Raw genomic sequence first — 27998 nt, forward strand, 5'->3', positions numbered from 1 at the left:
AAACTTACGAATTATTCGAGCATTTTATTATATACTTTTTAAAGGTTCGAAAATGTCTCCGTCATTGCGTTGCAAACTTCTGACTGAAATTATAATACCCTCTGCAAGGGTATAAAAAAAAACAAAACGTACATGTACAAATCAAATAGTAAAAACCTATTCAAATAAACAAATAACATTTTTTTAAGAAAGGAGGGTGTAGCATATTTTAAAACCCACTGTTCAAATAAAACATTATCATACGGCTAGCCAAGACGTCAACGGCACTAAAATCATATGTTATAGTAAGTTAGGATAAGAACCCCCTAGTTATCTGGAGGAGTAATAAATGTGTAATCACAAAATAACTGTAATGTAATTAAACGTAAAACTCGGATACTATTTAAATTCGTTTAAGTGCTCTTCAAACACATATAACCCTTACCATAAGCTCCTATGTTAAGTTCTTCTATAAATACACCCCTATGGCCCAATAAATGTCACTCAGAGTCAAGTCATTTTGCCTATTGCTACACTATCCCTTGAGAACTATGCCGATTATTTCCAAATCAATTTTTTTATACTGATCATATTCCGTCTCTGTTTTTAAAGAAGTGGCCAACAGTCCTCATCAATTATAAGATGATGATCGCCACCGTTGGCGAGAGTCAAGTTTAACCAAAATTAAATACATAATAAGTTTACAACAGTAAAATATAAAATATATGTTTTTCAAATAACAAAGCGATGCACATAATTTGAATTGGTTCATGTTCGTTAATAACTGTAGAGTCAAAATCGTTGCCATCAGAGTTCTACGCTTCATTAAAATTAAGTGTTATTTTATAAATTTATATTATGCCTCGCCGTGGGCATCCTTTTTTACCCTATAAAAATACAATACATGAAAAAGTTAATTCCATAATTCAAGGCCAAAACATACCAACCTCGTTTTCTTACTCTTTGATTCCACAATTAAATTATTTGGTACTTGGAAAAGTCTTTCGCCACGCAATATTAAAACGTAAGTCAAACGGCAACACTGTGCGGCCATCTTTACTTGCTCTGCAATGCTGTTTTTGTCACTCGGGTGTATATACCGTGGTGGAAAAAAGGATGGAGCAATTATTGTAGATACGTTATGCAGATTCATTTTGTTGACATCTTTAAGATCAATGATATAATTTAAAAATTTCAGCAGGGAACGCAATGTGTTCCTGTTCTCGGGTGGAAGGAGTTGACATAGAATCGATAATGCACTTCTTTGATCCACTGGTGGAAGTGTGTGACATTGATAAAATAGTTTAATAAGCTCATTAGTTAGCAAAGGTTGGGGAAGTTCACGCAACCATCGCTTTAGAAGGGTACTGAGTTCGTGAACTGTAGCTGATCCAAAAAGATGAGCTAACTTTTCTGGTCGTTGATAAAAAGTTGATTCTAATTCGTTATAAAGTATTTCAGTCTGTAAGTAACAATATTATTATATTATTTTACAAGAACATTATATTAAAAACGTTTTAACCTTTTGCTTATGTCCCCCTATTCGTAGTATTCCTTCTTCTCTAGAGCCACGTTGCAGAAGTTCGGCAAGCAGATTTTCCAAAAATAGTGGAACTAACGTAGAGTCAGTTCCAGTAGCTTGCTGATCCCGACGTATGAGTGCGTTTAAAGATACACCAAAGAGACTACCCTCCTCTTTGCGACGACGCTTAAAAGGCTTTCTTTTGTCCAAAGAAACTTGGTTACGATCGAATATTGTGGCTAATTCTAACCATAGTGTTGTCTGTAAACGTTTACGGTCAATTTCGCTCATTAAAACTATGTCGGACCATAATTTTGAAGAAGTATCACAGTTATCTAGTGTATCCACGTAGTCTGTGCTAAAGGTATGTCGACAAATACTTTCAAAGCTTAGACCATTAAAAGGCATAGGATTAACACTTGTGCGCTCATTTTTTGAGTTTGGCAGCTCTAGATTATTTTTTTTGGTTAGGGAAATATCTATGCACTCATCACAAGAATCTCCTGATGATGTATTATTTTCATTTTGCGAATCCGCCAATTGTATTTTACGTGCATGCCTGAAGAAATACATAATTATACAATAATGCAACTGCAAAAAAAAATTAAAATACTTACCCAGCTGAACAAAATGGATCTGAGTCAGATCTATTTCGAGGCAAGTGAATGGTGCCTATTCGTGAATACCCAAGCAACTGCACACCATGAGCCGAATACAATGGTATATCACATCGCACATGTGAGCCTCGAAATATATCTGTAGAAGTTGAACTTTTAAGCGGCGCGCTGGGTGTTCTTCGCAAGTTCTGTTTAAAATATTTTCCTTTTGATTGATTTTCACTTCTACGGGCAGTTTCACCTTTGTTTTCAAAAACACTCACAAAGTTTGGTCTGTTAAAAAAAAGATTAGCTCAGGAATTTTAGTAAACAAAGACTGTCTTACGTAGAACTGGTTATCCAAGCTTCATCGACTTGTATGGAATCTAAAGAATCTGGAGTTGCACTGCGTGAACGTGTGCCTGTACTTGATTCCTTTTTAATAACAAAAATGTAACATTAAACAAATATTTAAAGACTATTTGGTTTAAAAACTATTTACATCAGAAAAATACGATTTACTTTTGCTTTTCGATTACACTGATAAATACGCTCGAAGTTTAAAGGTGTGCTCTCACTTGGGTTTTAATTTATCGAATCTTGAAGAAGGAGAAAATTATAGTGCCTTATGGTCTTATTGACAAGTCAAATTTATAATTTATAAAGTCCTTGGTTTTTTGGATAGTTGATTTTTATTAATTTCTTAAACTCACTTTTTAAAGAAAATATAAGAAGTTTGTGTTTTTTTCGATAGAAGTAAATGTTGGTTAATCGCTGGAATTAGTGTATCAACCAAAAAGGACTACATTGAAGAAAAAAAAGAAAGGAAGCAAGCCGAAGTTTACATACCCTTGCAGCTATAGCAAAAATTATATATTCTTTAAAACATCTAAATTTCGATTTATATGTGTATATGTCTAAAACAATTGACGCAATGATGACTTTCAGCTAAATTATTCGATCATTCCAATGGCAGCTATATGATATCGTTTTCCAATTTGAGCAACATTAAAAGCGAAATTCTGAATTAGACAACCACTACTATATCTAAAAGATATAATGGAAAAGGTAAAAAATAGAGAAGTTACAACTATTTTTAGTTTATTTTTTATTATATTCCGATTGCTCTATATTAAGTCCGATTTTAATAAAATTTTAACCGTAATTCTGAAATAACAAACCAAAACTATATCTCGAAGAACTAAAAATTGTTCCTACTGGTCAAAATAAGAAGTACGTAGGTATCAATTTCATTTGTTACGACGAAATTCAAATGTTATGAAATACAGGTCTGCAAATCGATTATATTTCGAAAAGTTAAAGTGTTGAAATGTATTTAAATATAAATAAACGAATATTGCCGCAAATCTTCAAAATTGAGGAAAAAGTCTTCAGGAAATGGCGATAAGTGTGTGTTTTGTTCAAAATGCATTAACACCCAAAGTTAATGTTGAATACGAGGACGGAAGCAGAAACCTTCACAATAAACAGACACCCGCATCGTAAGACATGCAGAAAATGCCTTTATGTCTTCCAAGATGATCTTACCACCCAAATGGGAAATGAAATTTCATCTGAAACATATAGAACATATAGCCCAAAATGACAATTTAATGGCGACAGTTTGCTTAATATCATATGAAATGGACCAAAGGTGGAATAATATTTTATGGTGCGATGAATCAAAAATAAATCTTTTTGGAAACGACTCCAGACGATATATAAGACGCTTAAAAGTTAACAAATTTGAGCCCGGTACACAAAGAAGACCGTTATCCATAATGGATTGGGGCTTTTTTCTTAGAATGGCGTTGGTCCTGTTCATCTCATTCCTGATACCATGAGCCGATATAAAAATAAGATAATACGACGTTATGCTACCATGTGCTGAGGAAACATGACCTCGCGATAGGTCTTTCAAAAAGTTGACACACCTTAAAGCTGGTCAAGGCTTGGTTTGCACAAAACCATGTGAACAATCGTTACCAACTATTTAATACTACCTGCAACAGAAAGACAACTTTTGGAAAAGATTCATGCAGATAGCTTTAAAAAAACGGACGGACAGACGAACGGACAGATGTCTCCTTCACTGTGTTGCAAACTTCTGACCGAAATTAAAAAAAAAAAAACCTTTTACCCGACTGGAAAAATTCCAGTACAGACCATGAAGTTAAAATGTTGGATTAGTTCAGAGTAACTTATTTTTATACCCGTAAAGTAAAAGGGTAAATTATGTTCTTTGAAAATTAGGTAACAGGGAGAAGGAATCGTTTCCGACTCTATAAGTAGACACTAAGTACATACATTCTTGATCAGGGTCAATTGTCAAGTGGATCTAGCCAAGTCCTTCTGTACGTCCGTATGAACGTCGAGATATCGGAAACTATAAAGGCTAGAAATTTGGGATTAAAATAAATTTCTGCCTTCTGAGTTACAAAAAAAAAATTTTACATTAATGTATAGGTACGATTTTCTAGAATTTCCACTCAAAATATATTAAAGAACGAAAGTTATCCCTTAAACGCGAAAGATTTCAAGCAAACAGTTTGACCAATTGTCACGAATTTGTCACAGTTGTGCATAAGGGTCTGACTTAGGTTCGTAACTAGAATTATCAAATTATTTAATTTAATTAAATTAACAATTTACAAAACAAATTGTAGCAAAAATAAGAAATTATTTTTTTTTTAAATGGCATAATTTTTTGTTTTTTTTAAATTAAAAGGCGTTCTAAAATTTGTTGACCAATCTTAAAGATATAACCAAACTAAAGAAAAAAATGTGATTTTCTTAGATTAAATATACCGCATATACCAGAGCTGATAGAATATAGCTGTAGTAGGAAACTATGCTTAGAAAATCCTTATTTATCATACTTATATACGGTTTGGCATGCACAAAACTTGTGTTGTCCTGTGAAACATAACAAAAATCAAGTATTTCTTTAAAAAAACTTTAATTCATCTATTAGGTTCAAAAAATGTTGTCCCAAAATACAATAATACTTCCCCTTGCCTAGGAGAACGGTCGTAGTTAGCTTTTTGAAAACTGTTCATCTGCGCTGATATCATCTGGAACATAATCTTCGTCAAGCCATTCGAGGTCTGCCAATCCTTCCTAATCGCCGCGAAAAAATTATTAAACAAATGCTTTTAGCAAAACAAAATATCTTTATAATATGAAGTCCTACCTCCCCATGTAACCCCATAAATAAATAAATATAAGGTAAACAAAAATCTTTCTAAAGCTTGATATAGACAGAGATATTGCATTTTTCATTATAATTTTCACTCCAGACTGTGTGCATGGGAAACACGTGTCCAATTCATCCTCTTTTGAGGGTGTTTGCATTACGTCGCATTATCCATTTACTTAAAATCAAAGCCGGCACTTGACCTCGAGATTGCTTTACCTATCACTGTATTAAAAGATTTTTATGATGAAACAAAAATTATTGTAAGATTTTATAACTCAGTGTAAACGGTCTTTTCTGACTTGCAAGTAAACTTAGGGCAGAAAAAAATAAAAAAAAATTATTTATAATTAAAAATAATAAAGTAATATATCATCTTACATCAAAATCGGGGAATAAATCTCGTATATCAGGTTTAGGCTTTGACCGACTCTTTGTGCGTCCTCGTACTGTTTGATTTAAAGCTCGTACACGTTGTTTAATAGCTTCCGCATGTGGCTTTGATAATTTAATCAGTAAAGGCTCCAGATCAGTTTTAGGAAGTTCTAACCCCTGAAAAACAAATAAAGAAAAAATTAATCTCGTTTAATGTATATGTTTTTTTTTAAATGTTGATTTATTTATACATTAAAATAATTTTAAAAGGTTTTGTTTTATTTATACATTGGAATAATTTTAAAAGTTGTCCTAATTCTGCAATTACAGGAAACGTAAATAAAAGTTACGAGTTTAAAAAAATTTAGCAAAAAAAAGCTTTTCAGAAAACAAAACAAAATTACGTCTTTTTATCACAAATCGGAATATACAACAAATTTATAAAATTTATTAAAACTACAGGGTGGCTCACAAAAAAGTTTAGTTTTCAAATAGCTATAAAACTGTTTTTTTTTTAAATATTTTATTGATTTTGAATAGCCCTTAAGCCTTGTGGTACACGTTATCAGTTTGCGCAATAGACGAGTGAGTGTTTGATGCGGTATGTTGTCGGGCTATCGCGTCATCTTAGAATGCTTTCTCCGATTGTAAGATGAAGACATCGAGATATCTCACCCAAGTACCATCAGAACGGAGTAAGGCAGCTTTTTAAGCTTAAGCCCAGAAGTGCATTTCCACAGTTCAAAGCCACGATCAGAATTTAAATCAATCGCACTAAAGTTTGCAGAGGAAGAAGTTCGACTTGACCTCGTAAATTGCTTTTCTCAATAAAGAATCGGCCCTTTTAAAACAGCTTAGTCTTGTACATGACGCGTACGCATCCAAAGTTTTCGTAACGCACGCTGGCATTAAGCGGGGAGGACTGTGGTGAGCGTTGTTGAGAATGCGAAAGTCTGGCATAATTAGACTTCTACTGGTTAGAATGAAGAGAGGATACGACTGGACCCCAGGCACTCTAAACAGGAATCGGGGCAGGAACAAATTTACTTATTTGTCACTTTTTTGAAGTTTTTGTCTTGCGCGGAAAATTATCTGCTAGAGAACCTCATTTGCACATTTTGGAGGCAGGAAACAGCAGGCGACTTTATTACGACGCACAGGAGGGACAATATAGACTTTCACACTGTGGGACCTAAGGCCTATTACTATCCGAAAGGGTTGTAGATATTACGAACCACGTAGATATTACGAACCATGTAGATATTACGCCACCACCGCCTATCTGAAATGGTTGGAGTGACAAAGTTCTTGAGAGACTCATTGTCACTACTCCATTTCGAACATTTTAGAGTCTTTGTAGGCTTTAGTGTGCTTAAATTCTTGACAATTATAGAGATTAATGTCAGATTTAATGTAACACTCCATATTGTTAGTCGAGGATTCAAGTTCGATAAAAAATATATAAGCATGGTGCCTATATATAGTTCTTACTCTATGCTTTCATGATTTGGTCAATGTCCGCCTTGATAAGGGACAGGCTAAACTAAAACTCGCGGGCACCTATCTTATATTCTCGTAGCAACACACGTACGCGGCAGTCGTCCTGCCAGTGAAGGCAAGGCCGGCAAACACAAATCGTTTAGGTAAACATGAATATGTTGTTCCAAAGAAACAACAAATTCAGAGTGCTCCGTAGAAATCGATACTAACACGTTGACATTAAAGCCGAAACTCGTCGAATAAAGTAACAAGAAACGAAGCAAAATTCGTCAAGCCAAAGTTTATTTCCCCTTGCAGCTATTGTAAATTTAAATATTATTTAAAAAATCTAAATATCGGGTTAAATGCACATATGTATGCTTAAATACATACAAGCTATGATGATTTAAAGCTCAATTTGAAAAATATAAACAAAATAGACTTCTTTCGACGCAGAATCCGTGATTTACCAGAAAGATGGACAATACTGTTCGATGACATCATAACTGAATGCCAATTTACATTTTATTATTATTTGTTTATAAATAACTTTGTTTAAAAACAGTTGATTAATATGAATTCTTTGCCAACTTATACTACTTAATTATTATATGTATGTATGTATCTAAGTATTTTGAATTCACATATGTATAAATCGCTCTTTCTACGTTTTACTCTGATAAGTCTGCATTTGGGCAGAGTCCGCACATTTTGGCGACCGTGACAGGACACTACATTCGGCAAGTCTCAACATAAATCCTATTCGCACACAGAATCATTCACTCTGCATTTGGCGGAAAAATAGATTCCAGCATCGCCAGACCGCCAGAATACTTCGTGTATTTCCGGCACGCATTGCACTTCATCGGCATATTGGCAGGGCATTTGGCATCATCGTTGGATGTCCGGAAGCATCGTTGGATCACCGGAATCATCGCCACACACATACTTGTGCAGCTGGTCTGCAAATAAATGAGCCCAAAAATTGAGTTACTCGCCCAAGCATCGGAGTGTTTCTTTTCCTCACTCAGAACAAATGGGCATTGTCATCATATTTGGATAAGGTATTGTTTCACTCAATGATTGCTCCACAATCTCACTCAGCTTGACAAATTCAACTACTTGCTTAGCTGTTTGTCTGGAGCCGCTCTAAGTGTCATAGCCACTTTTCATGTGTCCGAAATCAGTTATCCTAAGGCGTTAAAGAAGTTAAAAAGGTTTTGATTTTCATAGAGCACATTTCTAGCTTTTTCGATATTCAAATGATGAGGATTGTTACCGCAGTTAATCCGTCACTGTTAATATTTGGAGAGCAACGTTAAACGATCATCTGATTAGAAGCCGAAAGCAAGGCCCACACAGAATAGGAGAGCCTTTGTTGCGGAACAGGGTGGTTGTAAAAAATGTTCTGCAACTGATCACGCTCTCATTTAGTTCACTAGACTGGCAGGATAAATTTTATTTCGTCAATCAATCCGCTCTGTGCATTAATTATTTTCGCACCTGCCATTTGGCGAGCAGATATCCAAGTAGATCGCTATGTCGCGTTTGTCAAGGCTTACATCACACAGTTCTTCATAGAAGTGCTCATCCAGAGCAACCAACACTGATTGTTGCCCAGACTTCTCAGCATAAGCAGGAACCCACACATGCTATTTTTATGCTTTCGCGTCATTCGAGGCTTGCTTTAATTCCTTCAGCAGTAGTGTTGATTAGGGATAAGTTCGAAATATTTCAGCCAGCCAGAGATTTGCTTGACTCAGGCCCTGAAATAAATTTCATCTCTGAAGAGTTGGTCAATCTCCCTCAGCTCAGATTCGAAAGACAGAAGTATGACATTTCTGGCATAGGCGATGACAGAACGCAGAAGAGATTTTTTGTCTAAACGACTATTCGATCACGACTATCAATAAATAAATGGCATTTACAATTCGCTGTAGCGAAGACAATATCGTTTAATCGGCCAGAGCGTTTCGTTGACACTTCACAGTGGAACATATCTACAGAGACTGACCTTGCAGATCCAGGATTCTACATGCCTCACAAGATTGAATTACTCATCAGCACACAGGAGTTTTTTGATTTACTTTCAAAAGGCAAAATTTCTCTGGGACCTGGCCTTCCTTGCCTGGTCAATACTGTACTTGGTTGAATCGTTGGCGGAAAGGTTTCTGAAATTCCGCAATCACAAATCGTCACATGCAACATGGCACGTTCCACGGAGCAGCAAGATGCATTAGAAAGGTTTTGGCCAATAGAGGAGTTTGATTTGAACAATAATTGTTTCACCGTAGAAGATGAACGTTCACCGTTCGTATTGAACGGCAATATTTGGCAAACACAAAGTTTCTAACATCTTGACGGGTTCAAGTTTGCTTGCCCTTTAAAGAGAACCCTCACAGGCTAGGAAAGTCTTTTGAAATTCCCAAATCCCGGTTTTTGGCAGCCCGAACTAGATGTGTTCTGTTCAGTCGTCCAGGCTAAACTTTTTCGTCGCCAACCGGATTTCTGAGATGCAATCAACCACTTCAAACATTATTTGGAGGCACTTTCCGGGCAAGGACAATCCCGCGGACATAGTGTCAAGAGGCTGTGCAGCATCTGAGCTTATGGAAACTACAAGGTTTGGACCAAGCTTCTTACGTCAACCCTCATCTGGATGTCCTCAACCAGTAACAAATTCTCAGGAAACCGAAGAATAGTTGGAGCTGCGAAAATCAACAGTCCTCACATGTACCGATAGTGGCAACAAAGAAGATGTATTCGATTACATTATCATCCTGTCGGCGCATTTTGCAAGTCATAACTTTTGTGTTGCGCGTCTTCAATCGAATCAAGGCCAACAGGAAATTGAAAGTAGTCGATGTAATTCATACATCAGCAACTGAATTGCAATTCGCGTTCAAGCACATCGTGTCACATATTCAGCAGAAGACCTTTTTCAACGAAACCCAGCAGCTCAAGGAAAACAAGATTTTAAAACCCGAATTTCAAAAGCTAAATCCATTCCTAGCAGCGACTGACGGATCAAACCGTTCTATAACACTGTTACGTGTAGCAGGCCGCTTAGCCAATTTCACTCAATGCCAAACTTCCTGTTCTTCTTCCAAAGGATCATTGCTTAACATTGAAATTTGTTGAATATCTGCACTGGCAGCACATGCACGCTGGACCAAAGGCTCTCATTGGAATTCTGCCACTCCAGGCTTAGATCGTAAACGCCAGAGAAAACGTTCGAAAGATTTTACAGCACTGGACACACTGTTACCATTATAAGCCGCGTTTAATGGAACAAATAATGGGATCACTTCCAGGTGATCGCATTCAATCACAACGACCTTTCTATGTGTTATGTATAAGCAAAATGTATTCTCTCTACCTCACACATCCAAAACTATTCTGCATTCCTTCGTTCTATAAGCACACACATGTATACACACACACGTTACGTTACTCGTATTACCAATAAAGGAGTTCCCTGCGTTAGCGGGAAGTGGCGCAACAACGAGGCCTTCCGATGGACGCAACGGCGGAAATCGACTGCCTCCAGGCGTTCGACAAGCGACCCAAGGTTGGTCGAACGCCCCCACCATAAGCGCCGCCGGTTTTGGCGGGGGACATGTTCCCATTGGAGCGGGCTGGCGAAAGCGAGACGCCAAAAAGGGGCAGGGATGCTATGAGCCCTTCAAGCCCCGAGAAGCAGGCAAAAAAATTAAAGGGCCAGAAGCCCCCCGTCGAGCTAGTGCTCGATCTGGGAAATCTGATAGACGGACTGATTTCAACGTGCATAGAAAAGAAGCCGGCAGTTCGCCAGATAAATCAGAGCATGAAGGATACCCTAATGAGCATCAAGGAGATCTAGATACAGCTTAGCGAAAGATTGGAGGAGGTAGAGGCTGCAAAAGGGCGCGCGGCCACGCAAACAACGCCGGGTTTGGCGTCATACAGCCAACCACTTGGCTAGGAAGGCAAACCTACCAGGGCCAGAGGCAAGAAAGCATAAGGTAGCAAACTGCTTTCTATGCGTTGGCGCTAGGAAGACAGAGGTTAACCACATAGCAGGTAGCAGGAGATGCCCTATGAGCAAAAAACCGTCAGAAAAGTGAAGATCCTGCAAGTCAACATCAACCACTGCGAAGCCGCATGATCTACTAAAGCAGACTGTGCGGGAAATCCAAGCCGATGTGGCGATAATCAGCGAGCCGTACAAAAAGACTCCCGGGACGGACTACGTACTGGATACTACAAAGTCTGCGGCGATCTTGACGATTGGGTCATCCCGGCCACAGCACTTGAGAGCCGGTTCGTTTTTCATTCGAGCTACGGTGAACGAGGTTGCAATCTACAGCTGCTACCTGCCACCACGCCTCTCTCTCCAGGAGTTCGCGGCAGTTCTGGATGAACTGGTGGACGACGCAAGGGGAAGGCGAAACGTTATCATTGCTGGCGATTTTAACGCGTGGGCCGTGGAGTGGGGGTCAGTCTGCACGAACAGCAGAAGGAGAACACTGCTTGAAGCCATTGCGTCACTCGACGTAGCTCTACTAAATTTCGGATCGGAGCACTCATTAAGCAGAGCAGGAGCCGGCTCCGTTGTGGACCTTACATTCATCAGCAGCTCACTTTTCTCGCAAGCCCGCTGGCGCCTCAGTGAAACCTACACTGCAAGCGACCACAAGACCATCATCTGCGACATAGCATGCGGTCGGCCAGCTACTACGGTCCCAACAAACAGACGCTTTAACCCAAAGACGTTCCAGGAGGACGCGTTTCTCAGAGGATGGAGAGATCCCGAAACTGGTGAACACGCGGAGAGCAGCTCGGCGAGGCTTATGGGAGCCATCGTGACGGCAGCGACTGCCTGAGAGCCAGAAGGCGGCAGCAGAGGGCGAGAGGTCGCCGAAATCGAGCTTAGGAGGCTGGAGTACGCCGAGAGCCGCAGGACTCTAAAAAGGCTCATTAAGCAATCCAAGAAGAAGTGTTTCCTGGAACTTTGCGACTCAGCTGAGCAGGACCCGTGGTGTTCAGCCTACAAAGTTGTAGTCAAAAAGATGGGCCAGGTAAAGCCCCTCGGCGCCGGAGAAGCTTCCCACATGAAGACGATCGTAGAGCACCTATTTCCAACAGTAACCTCAATTCCTCAGCGCGCGTACGCAGAACCTGCAGAGACATCACCGATCAGAATCCATCCGGATGAAATCAAGAAAGTTGCCAGGGATATGCCCGCAGAGAAAGCACCGGGTCCGGACGGAATTCCAGATACTGCTGTGAAGCTAGCCATGACCGAGCACCCAGAAGCTTTCGCAAAGGTCTTCAACCAGTGTCTTGCGGAAAACATCTTCCCGGAGCGGTGGAAGATTCAAAAGCTGGTTCTGCTACCTAAGGCGAACAAAGTACCTGAGGACCCGTCTTCATACACTCCACCAACTTGGCGCACCGGAGAGCTTGGTAGGCATTGTACAGTCCTACTTTACCGATCGCACCCTACTCTATGACACAAATAGAGGGGTGATGGAACACAAGATCACCTGTGGAGTTCCCCAAGGGTCTGTACTGGGACCGCTGCTCTGGAACGCCATGTATGATGGCGTCTTAAGACTGGCGTTACCAGGAAGATCGAAGTGATAGGCTTTGCGGACGATATAGCCATCGTTATTGTGGCCAAAACACTGCAAGACGCAGAGCGTCTTGGAAACGATGCAGTGGCAATCATATCCGGCGAAGCAAAGCCACCACAGGGTTATAAGGAATAAACCAACTCACAGCTATATCTATTCACCCTACTTTATCTCTATTACCTCTCCCCTAATCTTTGTAAGTACCATATTCAATAAAACCAAATGATATAAAAAAAAAAAAAAAAAAAAAACACACGTTACATATGTTCATTCTCTCGCTGATCTCTGAATAAAGTCAGTCTGTACCAAGCAATCACCGAGAACGCTTCTGCTCAAACACAACATTATTGGCGACGAGGAAAAAAAGAAGAATCTCAGACACAAGAATATATCGTTTTTGGGTAAATCGTAAAGCAGCCGCAGGAATACAACATTTTTGTGTAATATACATCCAGCTCATATATGTACATATCGCTCTTTGTAATCTCAAACTTGAACATTAAAATCAGTGCAAATTTGAGATCGAAACAACTCGGACGTTTTACTCTGATAACTCTGTATTTCGGCAGAGTCCGCACAAATACTTTGAAGAATAAAAATGTAACAAATTAAAAAAAAGGTGTATATTCCCTTTCAGATATTGCCAAGATTAATATTATTTAAAACATCTAAATTTCGATTTATATGCGTGTATGTAGCTCAATTATAATTGTGGAACTTCAACACATTACATAAACTAAAATTTCAAAATATGTTTATGTTCAAAAAATTTGTTTAAACAAGAAAGAAAGCAAACTTCGGCAAGCCGAAGTTCCGATACCCTTGCAGCTATTGCAAGAATTAAATATTTTTAAAAACATTAAAATTATGATTTACTTGCGTATATGTTTAAAAACTTAATTATTAGATAGTTAACTCAATTATTAGATAGTTATTTTATATATTTGTATTATTTCTATGGGAGCTATGTGATATAGTCGTCCGATTTTGATGAAATTTAAACCGTAATTCTAAAATATTTATTCATTACTTAATGTCGAAGAACTAAAAAAAAAATAAAAAACAGCAAAGATATAATTTTGTTTGTATTTTTTTCCGATTGTTCCTATGGAAGCTATATGATATAGTCGTCCGATTTTGATGAAATTTAAATCGTAATTCTGAAGTATTTAACCATACTATATTTTAAAGAACTAAAAAAAAATTAAAAACCATCAAAGTTACAATTTTGTTTATTTATTTTTAGCTATAGTCGTTCGATCCGGCTCGTTCCGATTTATATACTACCTGGGAAAGTTTCATGCAAATAGCTTTAAAACTGAGAGACTAGTTTGCGTAGAAACGGACGGACAGACGGACATGGCTAGATCGACTCGCCTAGTGATGCTGTTCAAGAAAATATATACTGTATAGGGTCGGAGATGTCTCCGACTAAATTTATAATACCCTCTGCAATGGTATAAAAATTAATTCGACAAACGTATGATACCAAAAAAAACAAGAAAACTATGGGAGCTATATGCTATAGACGTCCGATTTTAATGAAATTTAAACGGTAATTCTGAAATATTTAACCATTACTATATCTCGAAGAACTAACAAAAAAATTAAAAAACACCAAAGTAATAATTTGTTTAAATTTATTTTTCCGATTGTTCCTATGGGAGCTATATGCTATAGTCATCCGATCCGGCTCGTTCCGACCTATGTACTACCTGCAACAAAAAGACAATTTCATGCAGATACCTTTAAGGTGCTATATCACGAAAGCATAGGCAATTTTTTGAATTTGTTTTTAAAGAAAGTAAATATCATAATAGAAGGTTTTAAAAATTGTTTAGCACATAATAAGGCAAGTATTTAACTTGGTTGAAGGTTTTTGTTTAACAAAAATATTTAGAAATAACGGGACTATAGGCTGTCTGCAGAGGCTCTAGCAAAAAAAAATACTCCCACTGCTTACATGATTCCGGTAGTGAGTAGCTCAACTCGATCTTTAAAAATTACCAAGTATTAACAAAATGGCAAATACTTAAATAAAAACCTTTTTTAAATTCTGCCAAATGGACAATTTTTAACCAGTCCAAAAGTTTATAGGTCAGTCGATAGGTAGAACCCATTTAAGAAATTAAATACCCGTACAGATGGACAGACGGACTTGGATAGATCAACTCTCCTAGTGATTATAATCAAGAACATTTATACTTTATAGGTTCGGATATTATAATACCCTCTGCAAGGGTATAAAAATCTTATACAGAATGGACTTTGTTTATTTTTATTTACTACAGGCAGACTACATTGAAGTGCTTCAACGGAGCCTTCTTCAGACGAAACTGAAGGATGGAATGCGAGAGTCTAGTTGGCTTAACCCTTAGCTGTCCAAAATTGTTAAATTGTTAAAAACAAAAAAAAAACATTTTTAAATTGTCTTTACTGGCCACTACACCTATTACGAAAGTTAGCTGTTTAACTGGAATTGAGGCCGAAGAAAGAGAAACATCCAAACACGTCGAAATACTCCTAGATTCCATAAAGTTGGAGAAATTGCCAAGTGTCTCATGCAAGGGCAACAGAACTGGTCGAGTGGGACAACACTTCGTCAATTCATTTAGATCCGATGGGTTACGTTAAAGTCATTGCATCATCCTGGGGTCTAATAGCCTGATTCCATTGGCGTATTTATCATTTAGCTAATGCTACTCCGACATGTGAATGGCACGAACAGCTGATCTGAGTTTGTTTAGTTTAGAATTGTCGCAAATTAAAATTAATTAAACATCATGAATATCAGTGAGTTTACAGTGCTCAGCCGGATTACATAATGCTGTCAAGGCATTTGCCAACTTTAACGACATGGAAGGGTGTTTGTTTGACGAGTGTGCTAAGGAGACCACCACAATTTCTGAAAAAAAACAAAGATTCCCGTATATGTGCCAGAGATCTGCGTTTGGTCTCTTTTTAGTCATTTTTATGCACAATAGTTTTATTTTCAAAGAAATCCAAAATTGAGCCAACCTTGCATATAAAAGTCAGTTGGAAAGGAAATATAACATCTTAAATAATAGTTAAATTTTGAACATTTTTATGTCTACCGATAGATATGACGAAAACACACACACAGAGTCCAATAGCTACGGTCTAACATGGCTTAGGTGGGCGTTAGAGTGGGTGTGGCTCCGTTTTGAAATAAACTTGTGCTTTAGTTTTTATAGTTTTCGAGATATCGACGTTGATACGGACGGACAGACAGACGGACATGGCTAGATCGACTCGGCTATTGATCGTGATCAAGATTGTACATACATACTTTTATAGGGTCGAAAAAACTCCCTTCTACCTGTTACGTTCTTTTTATACCCTTGCAAAGGGTATTATAATTTTAGTCAGAAGTTTGCAACGCAGTAAAGGAGAAGTTTCCGACCCTATAAAATATATATATATATATATATATATATTCTTGGAAAGCATCACTAGGAGAGTCGATCTAGCCATGTCCGTTTGTCCGTCCGTCTGTTTCTACGCAAGCTAGTCTCTCAGTTTTAAAGCCATCTGCATGAAACTTTCCCAAAAGGTGTCTTTCTATGTCAGGTAATATATAAGTCGAAACATATAGCTCCCATAGGAACAATCAGAAAAATAAGTGAAAAAAATTATAACTTTGCTTTTATTTTTTGTTTTAGTTGTTCGACATATAGCAATGGTTAAATATTTCAGAATTACGGTTTAAATTTCATCAAAAGCGGGCCACTATATAATATAGCTCCTATGGAAACAATAAATTTATATAAAATTTTTTATTTTAAATTTGACTTTTCTATTTTGTAATTTTTTTTTAATTCTTTTTCAGAGTTCAGAATTACGCTTTTAATTTTATTAAAATCTGAAAACGATATCATATAGCTGCCATAGGAACTATCGAATAATTGAGCTGGACGTTTAATTTGATTTTATCCTTAATTTCTTATGTATTTTAATATCCTTGCAAGCAAATCACATATAGTTATTTTGTAATTTTAGGAACAAATTATATTTTATTAAAATCAATTTAAGTAAAAGTAAAAGTGAAAAAGTAATGTAAAAATTAATTTTATTTATACATCCGTTAAATCCTAAATCCTAAAGCCTAAAACACCCGAAATAGCTTTTGCAACTATAAAGGTGATTAATTCCTATCTGCCTATGCTTGTTGTTATGTCACAAAAGTTTTGTTAGAAAATTAATAAATGATGATTGTTTATGGCCTAGTAAATTTTATTTTTGATGTTACGTATATAACAGACTTACTTGTTCAAATGGCTTTGTCAATTCAGGATATCCAGCGGAAATCAACCATTCTGCTTCCATTTCCCCATCTTAAAATATTTTTATATTATTTAATTTTGCATTAATATATATTTTTATATACAAACCTTCGTAAATAACTTCGGGCTCATTGCTTTGTGAATTGGTTTGCAATAAATATTCGCTGAGAAACTCGGAATAATCCTGATCAGATGAATTATGAAGCTCTGAGTGGCTGTTCATTTTAGCTTCTTATATAATGAAACTATATAAAAAAACATATGGCACACTATGTTTTAATCATTTATATTTTGGTATATAAAGTAAATATGATGAAACGGTATCGTTTTAATTTGTATCCCAAAATGAAATTACCTCTGTAAAAGACAAAGTTTTTTAGAAGAGGTCGCAAAACAGATAAAAATATAAAAAAAAACACGCTTACGTCGAGTTTAACGTTATGGTAAAATTGACCACACTATTGAAAAAAGTTCTACTCCATTTCTCTCAATTCTTCTTAAAAATTCTGTTTTATCCCTTGCAACTTAAGAGCGTACTTCTCTTACTAAGCTTATTACTATTTCTTTGGATTTGTACTATCTGTACTTGCGATTCTATCCACTCAATACAGCAGTGGTTACACCGATTTTTACTTGTGGTTTTTATTAAATTTTTTTTTAATATGTATATTCAAAAAATTTGTATCCCAGATGAGTCTATATTGTGCTGCTTTCGCTAACTTGGTGCATTCTAGATGCGTTTAGTAAGTTCGCACAAGTTGCCAAATAGTCGACAAACAACTAGTTGGCCCTTGGGGGGTACTCTGGTCTAGAAATTTGACAAAACCGTTTTTTTCACGTTTTGAATATTTAGACTATTAAAAATAGATTTTTCAAAATTCGACTTTGTGACTTGCCGTCCGAGCCCTTATAAAAGTTTCCTACACTTTAAAAGCGTTCTTTTCGAAACTATTTTTTTTGAGTTGGTTGACGTAATATTTTAAGTTCTACTAAACCGATTCATTTGAAATTTGGTATATATCTAGTTTATACTACTCTCTTTCGATCTGTCTCGGACTTGAAAAAATGTTGATTAAAAGTATTTTTAAGATGTTCATAAAGGTCGAACAAATTGGTTAAAAAACGTTTTTTGTTTTTAAGTCGACGTCGTTTTGCTATTTAAAATTTTTTTTTGACAGTGGTCAACAAGGGCATTTTTTCTAATGAAGAATTTGTTTGACTTTTTTTCCGATCTCTGCAAGGGCTGAAATCATGTCAACCAGGACGCAGCGATTTTTTCCAAAACCTCACTCCAGCAGTCGGCAAATATTGAGTTTTATTTTTTTTTTGTATTCTTAAAATGTCAATAAAAATCATAAAAAAAACTGTATTTGTAAAATGTTTTTCGTTTCTTTTTTTTCTTACTTAAAATGCCTCAAATTCAGGATTGTAGACCAGAATACCCCCTCAATTGGATGTGTCCGAGCTGCAGGCACATAAAAGTCGACATGAAATCGTAAGGCAAACCTACTTGGAGTTCAAGCCCAATCATTTTGTGATCTTCACAATAAATTCAGTTCTGACTAATCCCACTTCAAGAACTTAAAAGTGTACAGTGCTGCCCAGCATCCGAAAAAAAATAATTGTTTTTTGTCTAACAACAACTTTATTGTTCCAAAGCGGTAACATCGATGGACTTAAATGAAACCTCTCCCTCCTTCACCACAGTTGTATAATCAAATGACTTCAACCCAGTTCCTCCGACCTCCTACATGACGGAGGTTCGTGGTGATTTGGATCCTTGCGTTGGTGAAATAGTTGATGCCGGCGACTGCATCTCAATTTCACCAACTGGCGGTACCAACTTGGCTCCAACTAAATGTTTCTCAACCTCGGCTGGTGAAGGACTTATTTCTGATGAGATTTCGCTGGCTTTACTAACTGGTTCCCCGGTGACGGCTCTGGTTGCTCTTCCTCGGCGTCCAACTATGGAACCATCTACTGGTCCTTAAAAAGTTTATTTTCTTTCCAGGCTGTTGGCTTCTGCAACTGAGATCGATGTGAACGATAACATATTGTCACGAGACTGTCCCTTCCTAAACCTACTGTTGCCGTCATCACCAAATTTAGCTTTCAACATAAAAGTTGTGTGTGCATGAGTACTTGAAAAAGATATCTTAACAGTAAATGGAACAATTATAAAAAACCGCATAATTCGTAAAAAAAAGTTCTAAAATACTTTTTATTTTTGTAAAGGTAAATGGAAAAAATATAAAAATACGCGTTTTTTGTTTAAATAATATTTTATTCATAATAATTTTATTATTTAAATTGTACCAATATCTTGGATTATAACGAATTGTTTAAAGACAAATAAAATTGTTAAACACAATTAAAATAACACTGCGAATCATTAAAACCTAAATCACACAACATTCAAAACAAGTGTTCTAAAAAGTGTAAACAAAAAAAAAGGCAAACCGCTGTTTTTGTTTCCGCCCGCTCCCCTAAAAAGCAATCGTCGGTAGGGTATGAAAGCTGATTCAGTTTGAAGTTTTCTCAACCACTTAAGAGCAGTCGGAGTCCTAAGTAACACCGACTACGATATGACCTGTCCCCATCTCAGTAGACTGATTTCTATTAATTCGAACACAAACATATATGGAAAACATATTACTGCTACTACTGATTTAAATTTTTAAACAAAAATAAAATGTATGCTGAAATATTAAAAAATATATTATAACATATAATATTCTTATTTTAAACATAAGCCCAATAGCAAATACTCTCATATTGTTAGGGCACCAACTATGAAAAGTAGCAAAAGACAAAATATTCTTGATGCGTTGAAATAAAATAAACTCACATATGCACCCGTGTATAAGAATGTATGACGCATACATACAAAGACCAATTCAAGCGCAGGGCATCCTTCTTCAAAATGCGCCTCTCTGCGATTGAACGACCGAACTCTTGCAATGAATGCGCGAGAATAAAAATGAGAATAAGAATGAGAGAGCAAAAAACAGGAAAGCACACGAAGCGCCGGGGTCTGCTGCTGAGAGCCCCTGGGTCCTGCCGCTAAGAAATTTTTGTGTCCATTTTCGTTGTATGAAGTGACCAGTCTATATGTTGTGTGGTTAGTGTTACTAATAATCTTCTTGACTTTACCTCATTAGTAAATCGTAGTTTTTAAATTAAATAAGTGATGTTATTTATACACATCATTTACACATTACAAAAGTTCTTGACTCGGTTAACCACCTAAGTATCCTTTGTTCAAATACTATCTCTAATGGGATTTTCTCCTAGATTGTTAATGTGGATACATTTAAATCTCTCGAATCGCTCTCAGAAAGAGGAATACAACGACATAACTCCAAAACCTTTATTATTTGGCTTGTCGATAAACGACCCACATAAAATTAATAAATACGAAACTGTTTCTATTTTTGCAAATTATGTTAAATGGCGAATGCCGATATCATTGCCTTATCCATTCCTCACCTTGATCATGTTGGTTAGATTTCGTTAAAAGACATTTTTTTGTTTACTCTAGCGGTTTTAACGCTGGCCTTCGTTTCCCATCCTATGTGTGTGCTAGCTAACTCTTGCTTGATTCGCCCACATTAAATCAATCGTAGAACCTGTCATGGTGTAATGCTCTTGATCAAACTAATTAATAGTGATGTTGAATCCTCCTCTCTTCTAAGTTCCCTAAACTGGAATGTACCATGCAGGACAATAGGTCGATAGGTAAAGATAAAAATAATTGTCTCAGCCATGTCTTGATGTGCAAAGTCTGCTCAGTGGTTTATTAAATTTGGCAATATAGAAATATATAAGAAAGTATTATCTGATTTCAATCAGTTAATATCTTAAGTAACAAAAAATAAGTAAATAAACAAGTAAATAAAATCTATTAACCGATTGGTTAATTAAAAATTAATTATGCTAAAAAATGTTAACATATCAGGGTTTTTTTTTTAATGCGTTCTTTCTGCTCGAGCTCCCCGACTATTAGATACCCGTTACTCAGTAAGCTGAAATCGGAATCTAGGTGGCGCCATCTGTTAAGAGCAGTTAACGGTTATTTCGTTCTGTCTCTCTACATCAGCGCTAAAATAATATCTGTTCAGTTTAGTGCTTGTTCCACTGGAATCGCACGTCAGCAAACATCTGATGGATCAACTATTCCAGAAACAGCAGAGGGATAGCGAAGGGGCAACATAGCGAGAGAATACCGAACGACAGAGAACGCACGCCGCCGACATAGTTTTTACACCCTGAAGTTTATGAATAATTAAATTTTCTTCAAATCTATTGTCTGCATTTGTAATCGACCAGGAATCCTTTTACAATGACCTCCTATTGAGCCCAATACAGGAAAAGACACAACTATACAATAACTACTAATAGATTTTTAAAAACTATTTAATTATTCGTACACCCATAACTTTCAACTTTAAAGTAAAAAGTACAAGCAAAATCAAAAAATGAGAGATTAACAATTAAGATATCTATATCAAAACAATTTTGATATAAATAAAAATATACAGTGATGGGGTTTGAACGGCTCAAGGTCTGTTCCCTTAAAGTGCATTCTTTGTTTAATAAAAAGACAGTTTTCTAATTATAGTCTTGCAGAGCGTTTTGTAATTTCGGTCAGAAATTTGCAACACAGTGAAGGCTATATTTCCGACCCTATAAAGTATACATATTCAATCGTAAGTCCAATGGAGTACAAGAAGTCAGAAGTTGTCAGTTGAGCATGAAGACGCCATTCTCTCAAGGCCAACTCAGTTGTTCAAAGTTCAGAAACTGAGTTCGGTCTCACATTGTTTAACCTACTACACATATATATTTATGCACAGAGTAAATATAACAGGTGTACTTTATTTTGCACACATATTACACACCATCTGAGAGGAGTTAATGAGTAGATCAAATATCACTATGGACGAAAGTATATGTAGTGACGATGCGCACCAAGAGCGTGTGCATAGGAGAGTACTACATATTATATAGCCGCCGAACTGAAATTCTGCTGTGATGGTCCGATCGTGACGACTAATACACCAATCGAAAGGTATAGCTAAATGAATAAGAATTGCACACCAAGACTTAAGGATAATTGATTGTTCGCGGAAAAAGGGGCAGTGAAAGTGACATACTAACAAGAAAGGAAGCAAACTTCGGCAAACCGAAGTTCATATACCCTTGCAGCTATTTCAAAAACTAAATATTCTTGAAAACATTAAAATTATGATTTACTTGCGTATGTTTAAAAACATTGAAGCTATGATGATTTGCAGCTTAATTATTCGATAGTTCCTGGCAGCTATACGATTGTTCCTATGGGAGCTATATGCTATAGTCGTCCGATGAAATTTAAACCGTTATTCTGAAATATTTAACCATTACTATATCTCGAAGAACTAAAAAAAAAATTAAAAAACTCCATAGTTATAAGTTTTTTTTATTTATTTTTATGATTGTTCCTATGGGAGCTATATGCTATAGTCGTCCGATTTTGATGAAATTTAAACCGTAATTCTGAAATATTTAACCATTACTATACCTCGAAAAACTAAAAAAAAAATTAAAAAACACCAAAGTTATAATTTTATTTTATTAATTTTTCCGATTGTTCCTATGGGAGCTATATGCTATAGTCGTCCGATCCGGCTCGATCCGACTTATATACTACCTGCAATAGAAAGAGAACTTTTGGGAAAGTTTCATGCAGATAGCTTTAAAACTGAGAGACTAGTTTGCGTAGAAACGGACGGACAGACGGACGGACAGACTGACAGACGGACAGACGGACATGGCTAGATCGACTCGTCTAGTGATGCTGATCAAGAATATATATACTTTATAGGGTCGGAGATGTCTTCTTCACTGCGTTGCAAACTTTTGACTGAAATTATAATACCCTCTGCAAGGGTATAAAAATGAATAACAGCAAATTTGCCTGGAACCGATGCTCCGCTCAAAAGTTATTAAAAAAATACTTTTTGGTATATTTAAAAAATACAACTTTTTTCCTTGTCGTTTGACAATTTAAAAAAAATTTCTGCTCAAGGTCTGTTCCCTTAAAGTGCATTCTTTGTTTAATAAAAAGACAGTTTTCTAATTATACTCTTGCAGAGGGTATTGTAATTTCGGTCAGAAATTTGCAACACAGTGAAGGCTATATTTCCGACCCTATGAAGTATATGTATTCAATCGTAAGTCCAGTGGAGTACAAGAAGTCAGAAGTTGTCAGTTGAGCATGAAGACGCCATTCTCTCAAGGCCAACTCAGTTGTTCAAAGTTCAGAAACTGAGTTCGGTCTCACATTGTTTAACCTACTACACATATATATTTATGCACAGAGTAAATATAACAGGTGTACTTTATTTTGCACACATATTACACACCATCTGAGAGGAGTTAATGAGTAGATCAAATATCACTATGGACGAAAGTATATGTAGTGACGATGCGCACCAAGAGCGTGTGCATAGGAGAGTACTACATATTATATAGCCGCCGAACTGAAATTCTGCTGTGATGGTCCGATCGTGACGACTAATACACCAATCGAAAGGTATAGCTAAATGAATAAGAATTGCACACCAAGACTTAAGGATAATTGATTGTTCGCGGAAAAAGGGGCAGTGAAAGTGACATACTAACAAGAAAGGAAGCAAACTTCGGCAAACCGAAGTTCATATACCCTTGCAGCTATTTCAAAAACTAAATATTCTTGAAAACATTAAAATTATGATTTACTTGCGTATGTTTAAAAACATTGAAGCTATGATGATTTGCAGCTTAATTATTCGATAGTTCCTGGCAGCTATACGATTGTTCCTATGGGAGCTATATGCTATAGTCGTCCGATGAAATTTAAACCGTTATTCTGAAATATTTAACCATTACTATATCTCGAAGAACTAAAAAAAAAATTAAAAAACTCCATAGTTATAAGTTTTTTTTATTTATTTTTATGATTGTTCCTATGGGAGCTATATGCTATAGTCGTCCGATTTTGATGAAATTTAAACCGTAATTCTGAAATATTTAACCATTACTATACCTCGAAAAACTAAAAAAAAAATTAAAAAACACCAAAGTTATAATTTTATTTTATTAATTTTTCCGATTGTTCCTATGGGAGCTATATGCTATAGTCGTCCGATCCGGCTCGATCCGACTTATATACTACCTGCAATAGAAAGACAACTTTTGGGAAAGTTTCATGCAGATAGCTTTAAAACTGAGAGACTAGTTTGCGTAGAAACGGACGGACAGACGGACGGACAGACTGACAGACGGACAGACGGACATGGCTAGATCGACTCGTCTAGTGATGCTGATCAAGAATATATATACTTTATAGGGTCGGAGATGTCTTCTTCACTGCGTTGCAAACTTCTGACTGAAATTATAATACCCTCTGCAAGGGTATAAAAATGAATAACAGCAAATTTGCCTGGAACCGATGCTCCGCTCAAAAGTTATTAAAAAAAATACTTTTTGGTATATTTAAAAAATACAACTTTTTTCCTTGTCGTTTGACAATTTAAAAAAATTTTAATTACTTGTTTTTGAAATCTGGAATAATTTCTGTTGTGCTGGGCAGAAAAACTTTACAACAAATGTTTGTTCAACGACTTTTTGAAAAACTAGCTTATTTAGCGGGAATTCGCTAATAATATTAAACTTTGCACGGCTTTTCCTTCTAAAAAGGTATTGTCAAATTCTAATCACTAAGCCTTGATATAATTGGTCTAAATAAAATAGTTTAAAATTTATTTAATTTTTTTTTTTTTGTACTTTTTTGAAAATTTTTAAAAGTTGCTAGACCCGATTTTTGTTGAACTTTTCACGATTATAGCCCTTGAGATTCCCAAACTTTTGGTATATACAATGAATGTATTTGAAAGTTATTAAGCAACGAAATCGGCTACTTTCCTGAGTTTGGAGAAGCTAACGCTGTTTAGCCAAGAATTTCCTCCTAAAAGTATACAAAATGCTATAAAAAAAGGTAAAGGAAGAAACATTCTCATTTAATAGTTTTAAAATATTAATTATTGTTTTTAATTTAAATTTCAGACTTATCTTAATTTAAGCAAACTTATTTGAAATCAGATACTTTCCAAAAAATAAGCAAGATGTAAGCAAATATCTTAAAAACAACGAAGTTTTTCTAATTTTATGTTCTATAGGGCCAGATAATCTCGTTAATTCTTAATCCTTACAAATGGTATTTTAATTTCAGTCAGAAAGACACATTCCCGAATCCCGACCATAACAGTATCATTAGGAGAGTCGATCTAGGCAGGTCCGATTGTTTGACCACTCGATTCTACGCAAACTATCCCATCAGTTTAAAATTATTAGTTAAAACAAGCCGGATCGGAGGACTATTTCATACAGCTCCCATGGGAAAATATATTTTACAATTTGGCTGTTTTCCAATTGATTTGAATATACTTTGATGCAAAGTAATGGTTTATTAAAATCAGACCACGATATCAAATAGCTGCTGGTAAAACATAAAAGCATAAAAATCTAAATATTGTTGTTTTAAAAAATTTTTAATTTTTGGAATACTTTCAAGGATATATAAACTTGGACTTGCCGAATTTTGCTTCCTTTCTTGTTAGTTAAGCTTTCAAGTAGCTTGTTAAAACAAAATTAGTACTGAAGCATCGGTAAAAGTTTTTTTTTTTTTAAACCATGGCTACAATGTTGGGGTACTTTGACTATATTTCAAACAAAAACTTCTTACAAGTATATCAAACAAAAACACCTCTTAACGAGGTAAAAAGGTGCCGATCGCACCTTCAACATATAAAATGTCTGATATCAAATTTTGTGACGAAATATGAATAAGCATTCAGCTAAATAAATACACTTTTTAAATGTTCCCATTCGTCACGCTGAAATAAAAAATGCCTGTGTAGGCAAAATATCTGGATGAAGCGGTCCGGTAAATGCCTATATTTCAAGAGTATCCAGGATTTGTTTTCTTTTTATTTATTATTTGTCCCGTAGCGGCGGCCGGTCGAAGTCTCTTTAAAAAAGTGACATCTTGCGGTGCGGAAAGACTGAACTCCCAGTGATATTAAAAAAAAAAAATTAAATAGACTTATTTAATATAAGGTCAAGTAAAATGTAATCCATTATTTGAACAAAAGATGACTTAAGTGATCTGTATCTCGCGTTGTATAAGCCCGATTTCATTTTAGAATTGTTAGAATGGTAAGCTTTCGAACTATAAAAGTTTCTTAGAAAAGTATTTGTTATCGATAACAAAAACGCTTTGAGAGCTCGATGCGGAAGGCCAATCGTCAAAAATACCGATAAAGTAATGGAAATCGTTGAATCTGACCAGTAAATCAATGGCCCAGGAGCTAAACATTGCTCAAAAATAGTTTGGAACCATTTAACAAAAGCTGGCTACACAAAAAAACTCGATGTATGGTATGCTACATGAGCTATCAAAAAAACAGTTTTTGGACCGATTTCCGATCTGCTAATCGCTGCTGAATGGATGGTGACTGGTAATAAAAGTGGGTCACTTACGACAACGTGAGGCGAAAACTGTCATGATCGAAAAAGGATGAGCCGGCCCAGGCGGTGGCTAAGCCAGGATTGACGGCCGGAAAGGTTTTGCTGTGTGTTTGGTGGGATTGGAAAGGAATTATCTACTATGAGCTGCTCCCCTATGGCCAAACACTTAATTCGGTTTTGTACTGTCAGCAAATGGACCGCCTGAAAAAAGCAGTTGCCCAGAATCGCCACCTGAGTTGATCACGAATATGAGATAATCGGTATCTCAGAGAGTTGTAGTCCGATTGACAAGAAATATTCACAGGACATTTCGGAAATGTTGTTGAAGTTGCAAACAATCCTGCCCCCTTAAATTTCTTCAATAAAATGAATAATTTTTACGGTCCCTGATTTTTAATATCACTATTGTTGATTGTACTAAGTACTTAAAAACATGGTACTAACTTTTCAGCGCATACTTGTTATATACATTTGTATGTATGTAAGTAAGTCAAGGGTGTACCAAACAAGAATGGAAACTTAATTTAGCCTATGCTGTTTATGTGTACATACGTTTATGTACATAAGTATATACATATGTATGTATATTAACATGTCTAGCTTTTGGTTAGAGGAACAATTTATTTGTCAACATTAATGTACATATGTATGTGTATTATATACATATGTATATATAATTTAGCAAATGAACAGTAACCTTCTTTCTTTTCCCTTTTTTCTAATATTGATAAAACTAATGATTACGCTTGTGACGTGAACTGTAAGTGCTATATGAACGTTACAAACGTATTTATTTTAATCATGCGTACATATGTACATATCAATTCCTTCACCTTTGAACATACATACATATGTACATACAAAAACTATTGTGTAAAAAATATGTACAATAATAAAATACCACCAAATAACACAAACAAGAATGTAAATATGTACATGCGCATTTACATATGTATGTGTACATATGTACATAACGTGAGTAAAGTCTGATTGCTCAATTTACCTTTTGCGTATCTTCTAAAATCTGGTACTGTCAAACTATGGAGTAACTAACTTAAAAAATAACTTTTGTCTTTTATTTAATATAAACAAAAATTAAGTTAAACACAGAAATATATGTACACACGTACATAAATATTTAATGCAACTACTATCCGCAACAAAAACTCAAAATCAACTGAGGAAGGACAGATTATTAATTCAACTTGTCACTTGTATTGGCCATTTATTTCCACATTCACGGTTAAGTTTGCACAAAAATACATTTTTGTTATACACTAAAGTTTTATTGAAGCAAAAGGTTGGATGTACATATGTTTATTTCAAAATGTTTGTGCCTATTGTTTGAGGCTTATGTATTTCAAGGCTTACTTACAA

The 27998-nt window shown here is 35.9% G+C and overlaps 1 protein-coding gene across 6 annotated transcripts; it reads right to left on the minus strand.

The window, feature by feature from the left end:
- On the minus strand, nucleotides 1-27988 carry LOC108146706 (rho GTPase-activating protein conundrum). 6 transcript variants are annotated; one of them, XM_017272792.1, is made up of 9 exons: nucleotides 27752-27988; nucleotides 17178-17314; nucleotides 17053-17120; nucleotides 5675-5845; nucleotides 2444-2532; nucleotides 2119-2391; nucleotides 1502-2060; nucleotides 927-1441; nucleotides 1-794 (listed from the first exon to the last, which is right to left on the minus strand). In XM_017272792.1, exons 2-9 carry the CDS (start codon nucleotides 17290-17292, stop codon nucleotides 611-613), a joined length of 1974 nt encoding a protein of 657 aa, XP_017128281.1. In that variant the 5' UTR covers nucleotides 17293-17314; nucleotides 27752-27988; the 3' UTR covers nucleotides 1-610. The 6 variants fall into 6 exon arrangements, with proteins under 6 accessions (XP_017128281.1, XP_017128271.1, XP_017128307.1 ...); XM_017272782.1 differs by having other exon boundaries at nucleotides 27625-27988; XM_017272818.2 differs by having other exon boundaries at nucleotides 680-866; nucleotides 27625-27988.
- Nucleotides 27989-27998: the final 10 nt, after the last annotated feature.

The sequence above is a fragment of the Drosophila elegans genome, unplaced genomic scaffold, assembly GCF_018152505.1.
Source record: "Drosophila elegans isolate 14027-0461.03 unplaced genomic scaffold, ASM1815250v1 contig_377, whole genome shotgun sequence".
Classification (NCBI taxonomy): Eukaryota; Metazoa; Arthropoda; class Insecta; order Diptera; family Drosophilidae; genus Drosophila; species Drosophila elegans.